General features: G+C 50.7%; 1 protein-coding gene across 2 annotated transcripts in view; it reads right to left on the bottom strand.

Moving 5' to 3' along the window:
- Positions 1-8,871: 8,871 nt before the first annotated feature.
- Positions 8,872-13,473, bottom strand: part of LRFN2 (leucine rich repeat and fibronectin type III domain containing 2) — a 176,956-nt gene continuing 172,354 nt past the window's right edge. For both annotated transcript variants that reach the window (XM_036907167.2, XM_036907168.2), the window contains one exon: positions 8,872-12,401. In XM_036907167.2, coding sequence (XP_036763062.2) covers positions 11,423-12,401 — 979 coding nt within the window. In that variant the 3' untranslated portion in view covers positions 8,872-11,422. The remainder of the gene's footprint in view (positions 12,402-13,473) is intronic.

Genomic DNA, 13,473 nt, shown 5'->3' with positions numbered 1-13,473 from the left:
TATTTTTATAATTTTTTCATCTAGTCCTTGATTGAGGATAAAGGGAGAATTACTAAGGAATGAATTACTGGTGGGAGTGGCTTGCTGTTCTCACTAGAGTGGGAATCAAAGAGTACCAGTGTCCCTCCCTATGCTGTGCAGCCAGTCACCCAGGCCCCAGGGAAGCTCCTCAGACCTAAGTCAAATGGAAAAGTTTAGGCTTCATTCATGTCCTCCTTGACTGCTGGGACTTGTATTTGGTGTGCTGACTGGGAGGTGGTGAGCAACTTGCCTGGATCTCATGACTGCTAGGGAAAGTCATAGAACACAAAACATCCACTTTCTGGGGCTTCAGAGGCCCCTCTTCCTGTGTGCCATGGAGGCCAGAACTGATTTGGCAAGAGAACTTCCCAGCTGGGGCCCTGGCTCGGGTTTTCTACCCCTTTGATGACCACCATATTCCAGGAGTTCCTTCTGTAATGGCTCTGCAGAGCCATTCTGCTCTAAGGAGCAGAATGGTGGAGTCCTTACCAACCTAGAGCCACGGTAATCACTGAGCTCCCTGGAGGGCCATGAGCTCTCCATGTGATCCTCTCCCTTGGAGGACTTAGAATTAAAACTAAGAAATCATTTGTAATCAGAAGAATATCACTTGGCAGGGATACTGATGAGCGGAGGAGGGCTTCTTTGGAGACCTTGGATCTTTCCAGCCCTGAGACTCTGGGCCTAATATGCATATAATAATTATTAATGTCCTGTAATTTATAACAGTGTTATCACGGATCCAGGCCATTAATCATCGTGAATTGGTGCCTTTTTAGATCCTGTGGGTTACTTAATAGTAGCTATGTAGAGCTCTGTGATTTAGAAACACAGGAATCCTTAGAGGGAGTGAAACCATGGCCATTTTACAGAAGAGGACACTGAAACTAGGAAGAAGACTCACCTGCCGTCAAGGAGGGGGTAATGTAGTGCACTTGACCTGTTGGACCTGCCATCCTACTCCTGCCCTCTCTCCAACCCCCACACTTCAGAAAACAAAACCAAAAGCAAATGCATGTCTGGGGATCATTTAATGCTCATTTCATCAGAACAAGGTTTAAGGACCTTAGGAGCAGCTTCTGTTCCTCACCAAACGAGACACTGGGATGGACTCAGAGAAGAAAGCCATGCAACATTTGCTCAATGTAATTCTCCATTCCTTCTACTTTTTCATATTACATTCACTCTTTTAACCCTCTTTGCTCATGTTGTGATTCCTTCCAGAAAATGCACTGAAATTCTAATGTCCTTTGTTGTTCCTTAGGTAACTTTGGGGCAACTCCACTTATTAGGGGATTACCTAGCCCTTCCACTAACTAAGAATGTGACCTGCAGCAAGTTATTTAACCTCTTTGCGTCTCAGCTTTCTTGGTCGTTGATGGATGCTGTAACCTCTGTGTCACAAGGATGGGTAAAGGTGATGAGGAATAACACATGAAGAATATGAGATACTTATCCACACTGCTCGGGAAATAACACAAATTCCCTCTTCCCTGTTTGGACAGTCCTTCTTATTCTGTGCAGAGCTTTGCTATTCATGGTGCCTCATAACCAAGAGGGAGAGTCCCGAGTTCCCCTTTCCCTAGCTGTTTGAGGCCAGTTCAGATTTCATAAAACTTTCTGAAAGACTTCTACCCTTCTGTGCAACCCTTCTCCTCCCAGAGAGACTGGATGTGGCAGATTGCACCCTGGAACAGTCTGGAAGAACTGGGGCTCACCACTCTCAGTCATTCTTCAGTCTCCAGACATGCCCTCATGGAGACCTGAAAGAGACAAGTGGATTTGATGTTGGGGCTGTGCCCTGAAGCCTCCAGTGTTCATGGAGGACAGCCCTTTCTTCCTTCCCTAGACCTCCAAAAGCAGGGATAGACACAGCCATGACTTCCCACTGGCTCTTACTTTCTACATGGGGTCAAGAGACTTTCCCTTCACACAGAGAAGAACAGACCCTCAAAGCATATGAAACAAATATTCGAATCCTGAAAATGGCCTCAACTCCTGGGTGGCCTCTGCTTGGCCTCTGGCTTCACTAGGTACAGGGCCAGCAAGGACACTCCAAGTGGAATCCCACCCCAGGTCTCTGCTCCTTTCCCCTCTTCTAGTGGGTTGGACCCACAGCCTGGACCTGCAGGGCCATGTCCTCCCAACCCTGCTCTGATTCTGCCCCCACCCCTTCCCTGCTCATCCTTGCCTGGGCCCTCTTGCTTGTCTTCTTGTTTGCTTAGCCCTCAGTGGGTGATGGTCTCCAACCACTTCCCACTGGCCTGGCACTGGAGAGCTTGTTGGCAGAGCCTCATGTCCACGGAGAACTCCTGGCAGAGCCGCCTGCTCAGCCCCAGCTCTCAGGGGCCCTGTACACTTCTCTACCTTTCCGGGCCTGACTGTCCTCCGGCTGTGCGGCTATCTCCTTCCCAGCCTCTCGCTGCCTTCTCAGCCTCACTCATTGCCTCCTTTGCTGCGCTGGCAGCCAGCCGACATGATCACAGCTGGGTATGGGGAGGGTGGTGGGAAGGGAATTCCGGTTTTGGGGTCAGAAGATTTAAAGTTGGAGACCCCCTTCAGTTCATAAGCTCTCTGAACATGGAAAACAGCAAACAACTCTCATTGTCAGTTTAGAAAATCTGGAAAATGAGGAAAGCAGTAGCGGGTTTACTTAAATTTTTAGGTAAGGAAAGGGAGGAATGAAGAATTTGTTTGGAAGTGAGGTGCTGTGCAATCTAACTGTATGTCTCAAATGTCTCCAGTTATGTTTCATCCCCACTAGTCTGCAGCCATAGGTGGATGTAGGAAGGGAACCCCAGTTAACCTCCCCTGGAATCAGATGCTCTGGCCTGAGCCTCCTGCATCTTGTTTTCTATCCCAACCCAAAGATGGAGGGGGTTCAGGCAATAGTATCTTTTCCTCTCATGCCTGGCATGGACCCCCTAAGGCCCAAGAGAAAAGTCTCAGCCTCTGCTTCCCTAATAGGTCAAGACTGAAGTAGTGTAAAGCTGTTTGCAGGATTCTTCAGAAGGTGGCCTCTCGGCAGGGCTCTTAGAAGTGTGATCAAGGGGGAATTGGGGCTCTTTCCTAGATCACCGGTGAGGCCCGCTGCACCTACTCCCAGACCTCTTAGGATGACCCACAATCTTCTCCATGTACCTTCAATGTGGAAGCCAAGCTCTTCCTGTGTGTGGGCTGCCCTTTCCCCAGCAACACGCCCTGCTGCGCCTCACTTCTCCCTGGAGCAACCACGAAGCATCAGCTCTACCCAAGGGACCTGCCCAGCCAAGCACACTCCAACCAACCCCTTCTGACCTCCAGATGGAGTGAAACATTTCTCTAATGTTCCCTGTTCATTCAAGCAGGGACTCATATGACGACTCAGAAGTAAAGACAGAAGTGGAAGTCAGTTTTTCTGATCTTCCTACCTGAAACAGTTGGGTGGTGAGGGGACCTGGATATTAAGATGAGGTAGAGAGGGCTGGCCATCCCACCACCCTGAACTCACGTGAGCCAGCCTCTCACTGGGTGATGGCAGCACCTGGCAGTCTTCCCATAAGCATTTACATCCTAGAAGGAAACTTCTGTTAACCCAAAGGAGCGCAGGAAAACTGACGGCAGGGTTTTGCTGGCAGCAGTGTGACATTCCAGAGCCCTAGTTGTTAGAATCTGGCTATTACACTGGACCTGGAAAGACGAAGGGTGAGCAGGCACTGGGGAATGATGAGTAAGGAAGCCCAGGCATGAGATCTGGGATTGTTCTGGTCCTTCTAGCTGCTACTGGGCTTGGATCTCAGAACATAAAGGAGCATCAGGGGCCGCAGGGGCTACCAGGTGCTCCCTGCCCTTTTCTGTCAGTGTTGTGGAGACCAGAGCTGCTTTGGCAAGGGAACGACATGCACCCCACCCTTGAGATTTTCCCAGCAGAGGCTCCAGCTCTGTACCATTTCCTACTCTATTCTGGCAACAGCAATGTCTGAGAGCTACCTTCTGTCTGGGCTCTGGATTTCTTATGAAGGCAGGAATGACAGCTCCCCAAGGCCCCACCAGGACTATGTACCATAACCATCAGGCCTGGGTCTGGTTGGAGTACAGGGAGCCACTCCCTGCCTGGAGTGAGTCCTGAAATTCATCATGCACGATCTTGCTGCTAGTAAGATTAAGAAGAGCTTTCATGGACATTGAACAGGGGCTTCTAATACTCATCAAGGGAGGTGACAGTGGATGACCTCTGAGAGTTTGGCCGGCCCTGAGATTCTCTGAGCCTGAGGTACCTAATATTATCACAAATATGCTATAGTTCATAACAATGTTTTCAATGATGCATATCACTAATAATAATGACTGTTAACACTCTTGCCTCTTCCAGTTGAATGGGTGCTCTATAGAACTACCTGGCACTCCTCAGGCATACTTATCAAAGTTGATACTTACCATTGATACTTTAATAGAGAGGAAACTGAGGCCAAGAAATAGGCTCTGAATCCAGCTGCTCTCCCTGGACAGCTCCTCACCTGCAGGAGCAGGTGTCCCTGCCCTGTGTTTCTTGGGACCTCCCAGTTCTCTGTAACTGCCCCTCTTCCAGCCCAGCTTTGTCCCAATTTCCTCCTCTCCCTCAAAGCTCCAGGGATAGCTAAAGTTGTCTCCTTCCACCCCTGCTTGTCCAGGTACAGGATTCCAGTCCCAGCGGGACCCCTGTTTGACCCAAAGCCAGGCATTTTCCTACACCAGTTCCCTTTGGAACTTAAAGTCTAGTAAATTCTTCCAGCCAGAGGTGTCACCATGGGCTTGTGGACCTCGCCAATCCATCCATCCATCTCCTCCTGGGTGGTAGGTTTCCCAAAGCTATTCACAATCTCAAAATAAGTGATAACAGATCCATCTTTGTAAAACCAGTGATCTAGAAACCAGCTTATGTCCCTGTCTCTCAGGGAAACACGTAAGGTGCTCAGGGGCATACACAGTGTCCTTCATTTTATTCTGACTTTTGAAACGGGGAACATGTGAAGGACACAACAGGTCAGCAAATGCATGTTGAATGCACGTAGGGCTGATTTCTTACCTCTCTCACTTGTTATTCTGAACTCAGTCTTTTCAAATTCAGGGTTCATAGGCCAGTAGTCAGGTCTTTGACACGAAACCCAGAAAACTGCATTTCTAACAACTCTGCAGATATGTAGGGAACTTCGGTGCAAATCCACTTATTGAATGTTTATCCAGCTCTGCCACTCACTAGCTGGTGTGATGTTTGGGCACATTATTTAACCCCTCTTTACCTTGGCTTCCCTGGTGGGAATGATAATAATAATACCTACATCATTGAGTTGTTTTGGTGATAAGTTGAGATCATCTATATAAAGCTCTTAGAACAGTGTGTGGCACATAGGAAACTCTCAATGAATGTCAGCTATTATTACTAGTTTAATTTTGCAGTTCACTGTCCACTTGGAAGATGCCAACTTTGTGTCAGCCTAATGAAGGGATAAGAATTTTCCCAAAATTAGTCTGGGTAGGGAAGGCAACCAGCCCATCTGTGGTAGATAGGCAGAATTGTATCCTCCAGAGATCCCCAAAGGAATGGGTAGATAGAGTGTGACAAAACCTAGGAGGGTAACTTTCAGGATTACTAGGTGTAACTGAGAACTTAAATTCCATCTTCTTTATCATAGTTCTTCCTACATGTTACCAGGACATGCTGAGCTGGTGATGGAGGGGACAGGTGTGGGGCTCTGAAGGTTTTTTCCATGAGAAAGTGGGAACAGCATTAGAAAATCAGCTAGCCACAGTTTGGGGAACAGGGGGCATCTTGGGTATAGCATAGGGCATTTAAGAGAAAGAAAATTCACTCTTGCAAAATCTATAAATACTGGAGTCACTGCTGGGTGCAGTAGAGAGCACCAATGAACACATGTTACAGAGGAGGTGGCAACAGAAGAGGGGGTGTGCTCATCACCTAACCAGATGGGCAGCTGGATGGAGGGGCTTTGGGCAGCAGAAGGTTGGTCAGCGGGCTAACTGGCTGTGCACCAGATGGGTTTGGGGATACCTTAGAAGTGGGTGCAAATCCAGCTTCATCCCCTAATCATAAGTGGTTAACTGCAGGATGCATGGGCATTTCAGAAAGGGACTAGATAACGAGATCTTCCTTACCCCAGCCCCAGGGGGACTCAAACATAAGGTGGTGGAGGAGAATCCTGGCTCTCATTCATGAGGAATGCAATCAATGTTGGCTAAGAGGACCAGAAGCTCAGTTATCCTGAGAAGAACAGGAAAACAAGCAGGCAAGAGCCTGCAATCCAGACCCATTTCCCCAGCATCAGTGAACAGAAGAAAGATGCCAAATGTCCAAAATGAGGACGGGGGGCAAGGTCACTGCACCTATTTGAGCTGCTAAATGGCTATGATGGGGTCACAGGATGGCTTGAGATGTGAAGGCCACCGGCCCTCTTTGGCCTGTTGGCGAGCATATCAGCCTCCCTCTAGAGGCTGCGGGGAAGGGAAACCCATGAGCCTTGTAGCCAACACTGCCCAGCTCTGAGGGAGGGGATCTTAAATGAGATCACGGAAGCTGAGAAACAGACTTTTGGTTTAAAGGCTAGAAGCACAAATGGATATTTTTACACTGTGAAGGGGCAGTACTCCTTTTAGCTGTTGGAAGAGCAACCTGATGGGTCTGATTCTAGTACGTAAAGGTAGAAACCTCAGGTATTTACCTGTGAGAACCCTGCATCTTACAACAAATTTTCCCACTGCCAACTACCACATGGAATGGCTGGTCCCCTTAGCCAACATGGAAAATCTAGGTGTGATATTTGTTCAGGTTTTGACTGCTGCCTGCCAACACTCTTTTCTTTTGAATACATGTGTCTTTTTTACCAGCTGAAGTTCGCAGAAACCCCAAGGAGTGCAGAAACAGAGGAAGCCCCACCCCACTTGCTGAAGCTCTGGGACCTTCACTGCAGACACATGGACAACAGAGAATAGAAGACCCCTAAGTGTTCAGGCTGTAGTTATGAAAAATCAACACACACAGACTTTGGGGGAAAGCCACTATTCATTTTGGAAGGGGGAAGTCGGAGACAATGACCTTCCTCTTACCTGGATGGAATTATGTCCCTTAAAAAAATAAAAAGCATGTCTAAATTCTTTTGGAATTTAAACACTGTTATGATGGCAAAATGAAAAACATCTGTGAGGGGAATCTGAGGGGTGTGTCATTATCAAGAACTTGGGAAAAGGGGGGATTGAACTATTTATCAGAGAGCATAATAATTGAAGAAGGCTCAGAGTGTATCGGCTACCTCCTCTCTTTTGCAAAAGATTAGAGAGCTGAAGGCTTCTCTATCAGGGAAGAGGATCTGGGTGGGCAGGCACCTCTCCTGATAGGGACAAGGAAAGGGTTTTTAGAATAGGAAGAGGTGGGAAGATCGGTTTGCTCTTTGAAGTGAGCTGGTGTGAGGCTTTCTGTTTTGAGGGACAGGAGGGCCAAACAGACCTTCGGAGAGGGAAACAGACGAGGTTGGAGGTGGAAAGCTATTAAACAAGAGACAGGTCACCAGGCCAGGAGAAGGGGTGACCCCAAGGGTGGTCTGGGCAGGACCATCTGTAGCCTGGGGGAATCTTAAGTGTTACTAGCTAGGAAAAAAACAAAAAGGCCAGTAAGCAGTCAGAAGAACCCACTTGATAAAGAAGCCCTTGTCTGGAGTCAACACTGATAATTTTACCAGACCTTGAGGCCAAACCTAGGGCTTCCAATCAGGCTATAAATTTGAGTACTTCAGGCAGTGCAAAATACAATCTATAATGGGTTGAAGGGAAGGAGAAAAGATGGAGGGCAGCATGGTATATGGAAAGAGCTAAGGCTTTGCAGCCAAACTTACTGTGTGACTTTGGGCAAGTCACTTAACCCCTCTGAGCTTCAGTCCCTTTGTCTGTAGAATCAGCATAATAATATGTACCTTGAGAGGCTGCAGTGAGGATTCAGGGAGGAACCCATGTCAATACCAGTGTAGTACTTGGAGACTGCAGGCACTCAATTACTGCTAGTTTCCTTCCCCTTCAAAAAGCTGTGCTTGCAAGTCAATTGCTGTATGTCAGGAGCTGTGATGTCCAATAGGATGGCCAGTATTAGCCACATGTGGCTCTCAAACACTTTCAAGGTGGCTAGACTGAATTGAGATGTGACATGAGTGTAAAACACACAAGATTTCCAAAACTTTGTACAAAAAAATGTGAAATGTCTTATTAGTTTTATAGTCATTACATGTTAAAATAATAATAGTTTGGATATATTGGCTTAGATAAAGTATATTGTTAAAATTAATTTCACCTGTTTCTTTATACTAGATTTCATGTGGCTACTGGAAAATTTAAAATGATGGTGTGGCTCACAGTTTGTTTCTATTGGACAGTGCTGACTTAGACATTAGATGAAGATAGGGAAGCCATGTTTCTGTACTTTGAGTTTGTGCTTTGCTTTGTGTCTTGGTTCCTCAGTAAAAGACCCTTTGAAAACATGCCATCCAGAACTCAGCCCAGATGGGTGGAAGGTACCCGTGCGCCCCTAGTGGCTAAGTGCAGTGGTGGCCATAGTCCAGGACGCAGGAGGCAGGGCTGGTGTGAGAGAATCCAGATGTCAGGGGGTCAGTCAGGGTGGCTGGGGAGGGACTATCCCGTCTTAGCCTGGACCTTCGCTCCAGATCCCTCTACTTTACTCCAGGAGGATAGCCCCATTCTCTCTTATTTTAGAAAGTTCCCACCTTATACAGGCTCCCACCAGACAGTAACAAACAGATGCAAGGCAAAATGCCTTGGCTGCCACCTTCAGAAAACCTCAGTTTCCAGAGAAATGAACAGTAGACATTCACGGACATGAGAATGGTCATTTTTTCTCTCTCCCAAGAAGTGTGGTTGTTTCTTTTCTAAACTGTACATTTTACTGTACATTTTTTTTTAACCAAAGGAGAAGATTGGCATTTATATTCTGATGACAGGGATGTTGCTTTCCAAAACTCCAAGTCAGAAATACGACAAACACAAGCGCAAGTACATATCATGTCACGACAGAGCTCGGGGCCACTGATGAGAACAGGCAGCTGGTTCCTCCCCTGCCAGTGTCCACCACTTTCCCTCTGGGTCTCTGAACCCAAGGACAAAAAGAGGGAGATTATTTGGGATCACTTCCTCAATGGTTACATTTCAGAAGTCTGAGTGGGAAAGGTAGAGAGAAAAAGGAGACGGGGGGAGGTGGGCACAGGGAAAGAGGGAGAGCACAAGAGATTTCCTGTGAGTCACCCAATTCTGTGGGTGCCACCATGACTGCGGAGAGCAGGTGCTCTGGCACTGGGACCGGCCTGGAACATAACCTGTGGATTGAGGAAGAAACTGGCCTGATCTGTTAATGACCAGAAAGGGACTGGGGAGGTGGAGAGTCGCAGAAAGAAAAAGAATGACGACAGGAGGTTGGAGGGGAGGGGAGGAGAGGGCGGAGGGTGGGGGGGAGGTTGAAGGCACGGGATTTGGAGGCCCCTGGGCTGGCGCCCGAAGGCAGTCCTGCATAGACAGTTCCCCACTGGCTCCTGTGGGCTCTGGGTGGGGTTGGGGCCACCAGCTCAGCCCCAGGTCTGAGCCCACCAGAGCTTTTCAGCCAAAGTGGACTCACCTGTATGTTTTGTATGCTGTATGGTTGAAAGTGGACAAGGGAGGGAGAAGAGAGAAGCTAGACATCTGGGGCAGAGGCCTGGAAGAGGAAAGAATGAGCTGGGGAGACGGAGGGAGAGGTAGCACGTTGGCAATGAGGAGAGGCCTGGGGCAGACGGAGACCAGGAGGGACGGAGATGCAGCGGCAAGTCCTGCAGATGCTTCAAGCAGGTTCTCCCTGGCCATGTCTTCCCTGCTCCCCCAGGATACTGTCTGGGAGTGTGGGGTTGATTCCCAGCTGGGAAGGAGCCTGTGTGCCCCTCCCATTACCATCCTGTCATTTCCAAGGACAGATCCTTCTCATCGATGGCATCCATTGGGGGTGACCCCATGTCCCACCTGGATCCACCTTGTTCAGGAGCAAACAAGGGACAGACTTTGGACACAGAAAGGATCTGTGAAGGGTGAAGCCAGGGCAAAAACAGGGCAATAGATTCCTAACACCATTCCCAGGAGGTAGGCAGCCTCAGCACCTGGCCTGACTCGGTCCCTCTCTTTGTGCACCTTTGGGAAAATCCCTTATACTCTGGGGGGAGGAGAGAGGGTAAAGGATGACATGATCACAAACACCTTCAAACTTCAAAACCCTACCATTCTAAAAAGATTCCACTTCCTTTCCAAGGCCTCTAGAATTCCCCCTCTGTCCGGTAGGAGGGATAGGGGCTGCTCTACCAGCTTGTGCTTCTGGCACCACTGAGCTGGGACCCATCATATTTACAATTACGAAGAATTCATCGGTCGTTAAAACTAGAAGGGAATCGGAGACCTGCTACAATCCCAGTATTTTACAAAATAGGAGACTGAGGTCCAAAGTCAAGGTCTTGCCCTGTGTGTTCAGCTGGTTATCGGTGGTGGCTCTGGAACCCAAACTCAGAACTTTGGACTCCAAGTTCAGTGCTCCTTCTGCCACCACTCCATTCTGCTTTCCTTAAGAGAAGCCCGCTTTGCCCACACCACATGCTCGTGGGAAGTTTCTGTCCCAGTTTCCTGTAAGAGAGGCAAAGGTCTTACATCAATCCCCAAAGTTATCATCCCTTATGCCTCACACAGCCCTCTCCCTCTCCCACATGGCAGTCCTGGGAGTGACCTTTCTGCTTTTAAGGTGATGTGATGGGAGTATCATGTTGGAGAAGCAAAGGACTGGGTCAGTTATGGGTGGGGGGTTCACTCACCTTTCCCAGATGTGAGGATGGTTGGGAACAATGAGGGGTCTTGACAGGGGTTTGTCCCCCCAAACAAATGTAGAACCAGAACCATTCCCTTTTTTGTCAATTGGCAATAGTTGCCCACTGCCAGGGCTGCTGGGAACCCGCTTTCACATGTAAACTTTCCATTATGTGTGTGAATGAATAGGAGGAGTCCGGGAAGTGGAAAAAAATAAATTAAGAAATAAAAACAACACTGGAACCAAAGGCAATCCAAAGCCGCTTGCTTACACGCTGCATTTGTGCTTAGAAAGGAGGGGGTCCCGCCTTTCCAAACACTCAGGGCTCAGTCCGACATTTCAGCAACCCAGTCCGCATTCCCTGAGCACAGCCCAGCTGGGAGGTGGGGGACAGGCCTGGGAAGGTGGGGGTGGGGGTGGGGGCGTTGACAGGGAGATGAAACCGTCCCTGGATGTAAACATCACCATGGAAGCTCCACAAAGACTGACCATAACTATCCTTTCCCTTTCTTCCACCCTGCAAGGGCTGGAGGGAGGATGCCCATGCCCCCAGGCCTACACCGTGCTCTCCATTACCCACTCAGAGCTGCCGAAAGCTCCCCGGGCCCCCACCAGGTCACTCTCCTCAAAGGGCAAGAGCATGCCATTGACAGAGAGGCTGCGCTTTGTCCAGATGTTCGAGACCCTCCGAGGGGGGCTGTAGCCAGCCGGGGCGATCCCTCCTGCTGCCGCAGCCGCAGCCGCAAAGTCCCCCATGTCGAAGGAGTGGCTGCGCTTGGCCTTGCCCTCCAGGGGCAAGGGGAGCAGGCTCCTGGCGCGGGCTGCGGGCGGCCCCAGCAGTGGCTCTCGGTCCGAGTGGTGGCCGCTGGCCGGTGTCCCAGAACCTCTCCCGCCCGGAGTCCTAGAGTCCAGCAGCTCCTCCTTTCTCTGACTCTTGAGGTCCAGGGAGGCAAAAGCCCCCATCAGGCGGTCAAGGTTGGGCTTGGGGCGGGGCACGGGGGGCGGAAGCCTCCAGGGGCCCCGTCCCAGCCCCGCGGCCTCCCCGCTGCCCAGCGAGCTGGAGGAAGAGGAGTTGCTGCAGCGGGTAGCGCTGGCACCGAATGCCATAAGCTCATTGCGCACCACTACCTTGGGCGGCCCCTGCTCTGGGGCCCCGCCAGGCACGCTGCCTGGAGCAGGCTGCTGGGCCCCGTTAGTCTGCGAGTGCACGTTGCTGACCGCGGCAGCTGCCATCTTGCCGGGGACCTCGTGGTTGCAGACCTTGTAGCGCACCATGAGGATGACGATGAACACCAGCAGCGTGGCCACGATGACGCCCCCGATGACCAGGATCATGGTGCCGCCCAGGATCTGGCTGTGCATGGACTGGCACTGCGGGTAGTCCGCCTTAGTGAAGAACTGGGCACAGCCCACGATGTTGGTGGCGGTGAGCGTCGTGGCTGTGTCGTCCCACATGGCCAGCACGCACAGGTCGTAGCCTGTTCCGGACACCAAGTTGTTGACCAAGAACGCCTTGTTGGAGGCTGGGATCATCCTGGTGTGGGTGGGGGTGGACACGGAGTGGGAGGGTGGCAAGGGTCAGCAGAGGGATGGGGGTATAGAGGGAGAGACAAACAGGAGAGATGGATGGAGCGGGAGAGAGACCACCAGACGGACACAGGGAGGCAGAGAGAAATGAGGCAGAGCAGACGAGAGAGGGACAGGTGCAGAGACAGAGGGGGCGGGGAAGGCCAGGGGCAGCAGGGGCAGGAGTAGGGCACAGGAAACGGTGAGGGACCGGAGGTGGCAGGAGAGGGATGCAGGTAGGAAGACAGGAAGACGGGCGAAAGATTCAGGGGTACCGGTGTCAGAGAGAGACGGACACAGAGAGGGACACATCAGTGGGCAGGTTCCAGAGCACCGCCCAGAAGACACGAAAATGGAAGACCACGGTTATGAAGGCCATGGAGACAAGCAAGGGGAGTGGAAGGCAGAGGAGGGAGTGGAGAGCAGGTGCAGGTTGAGGTAAGAGACGGAAGGGGGGAGACTCAGGCAGAGATGGGATAGGAGACACAGGGAGGGGCAGAGGGAGAGACGGGGAGAGGCAGAGAAGTTAATGGCAGGAAGAAGCACAAGTTAAACAAGGGACCCCCCCCCCACCAGAGCCTCGCTTATGTCCTGTCTGCCTCAGTTTCCCGGAAGGGGGCGGGGGTGAGAGTCAGGCAGGCCCTGGTCCTCTCCAGCCCGCCCAAGATTCAGCAGTGGAGCGCCCTCCCTAGGCCAGTGCTGTCCTTGGTCACAGACAAGGTCCTGTGCTCCGGAGCCAGCACATTCCTGCAGAGGGCTTCCTCATGCCCTAGGGAGGGAGAAGGCTGTTGTGACCTGGCGGGGGTGGAGGGTTCTAAAGAGAAGAGAACTGGGGGTATGGAGGAGGGTGTGTGGCTCAGAGGTGAAGAGGCCAGTGCAGTGCTGAAGCCTGGAGGGGACGGTGCTTCCCAGAGGGAAGAGGCAATTCCCTCGTCATAGCCAGAGCAGGCCAGGTTCATCCAGAGACCTGCAGAAAGAGCTTCTCTGATCTGGAGGCCTTGACTGGTCCCTCCACCCTTCTGGTGGGGCAAAGTCTCCCC

This window comes from Manis pentadactyla, chromosome 16, assembly GCF_030020395.1.
Source record: "Manis pentadactyla isolate mManPen7 chromosome 16, mManPen7.hap1, whole genome shotgun sequence".
Taxonomy (NCBI): domain Eukaryota; kingdom Metazoa; phylum Chordata; class Mammalia; order Pholidota; family Manidae; genus Manis; species Manis pentadactyla.
Note: the sequence above shows the minus strand (reverse complement) of the source record. Positions and strands in the feature narration are given on the sequence as shown.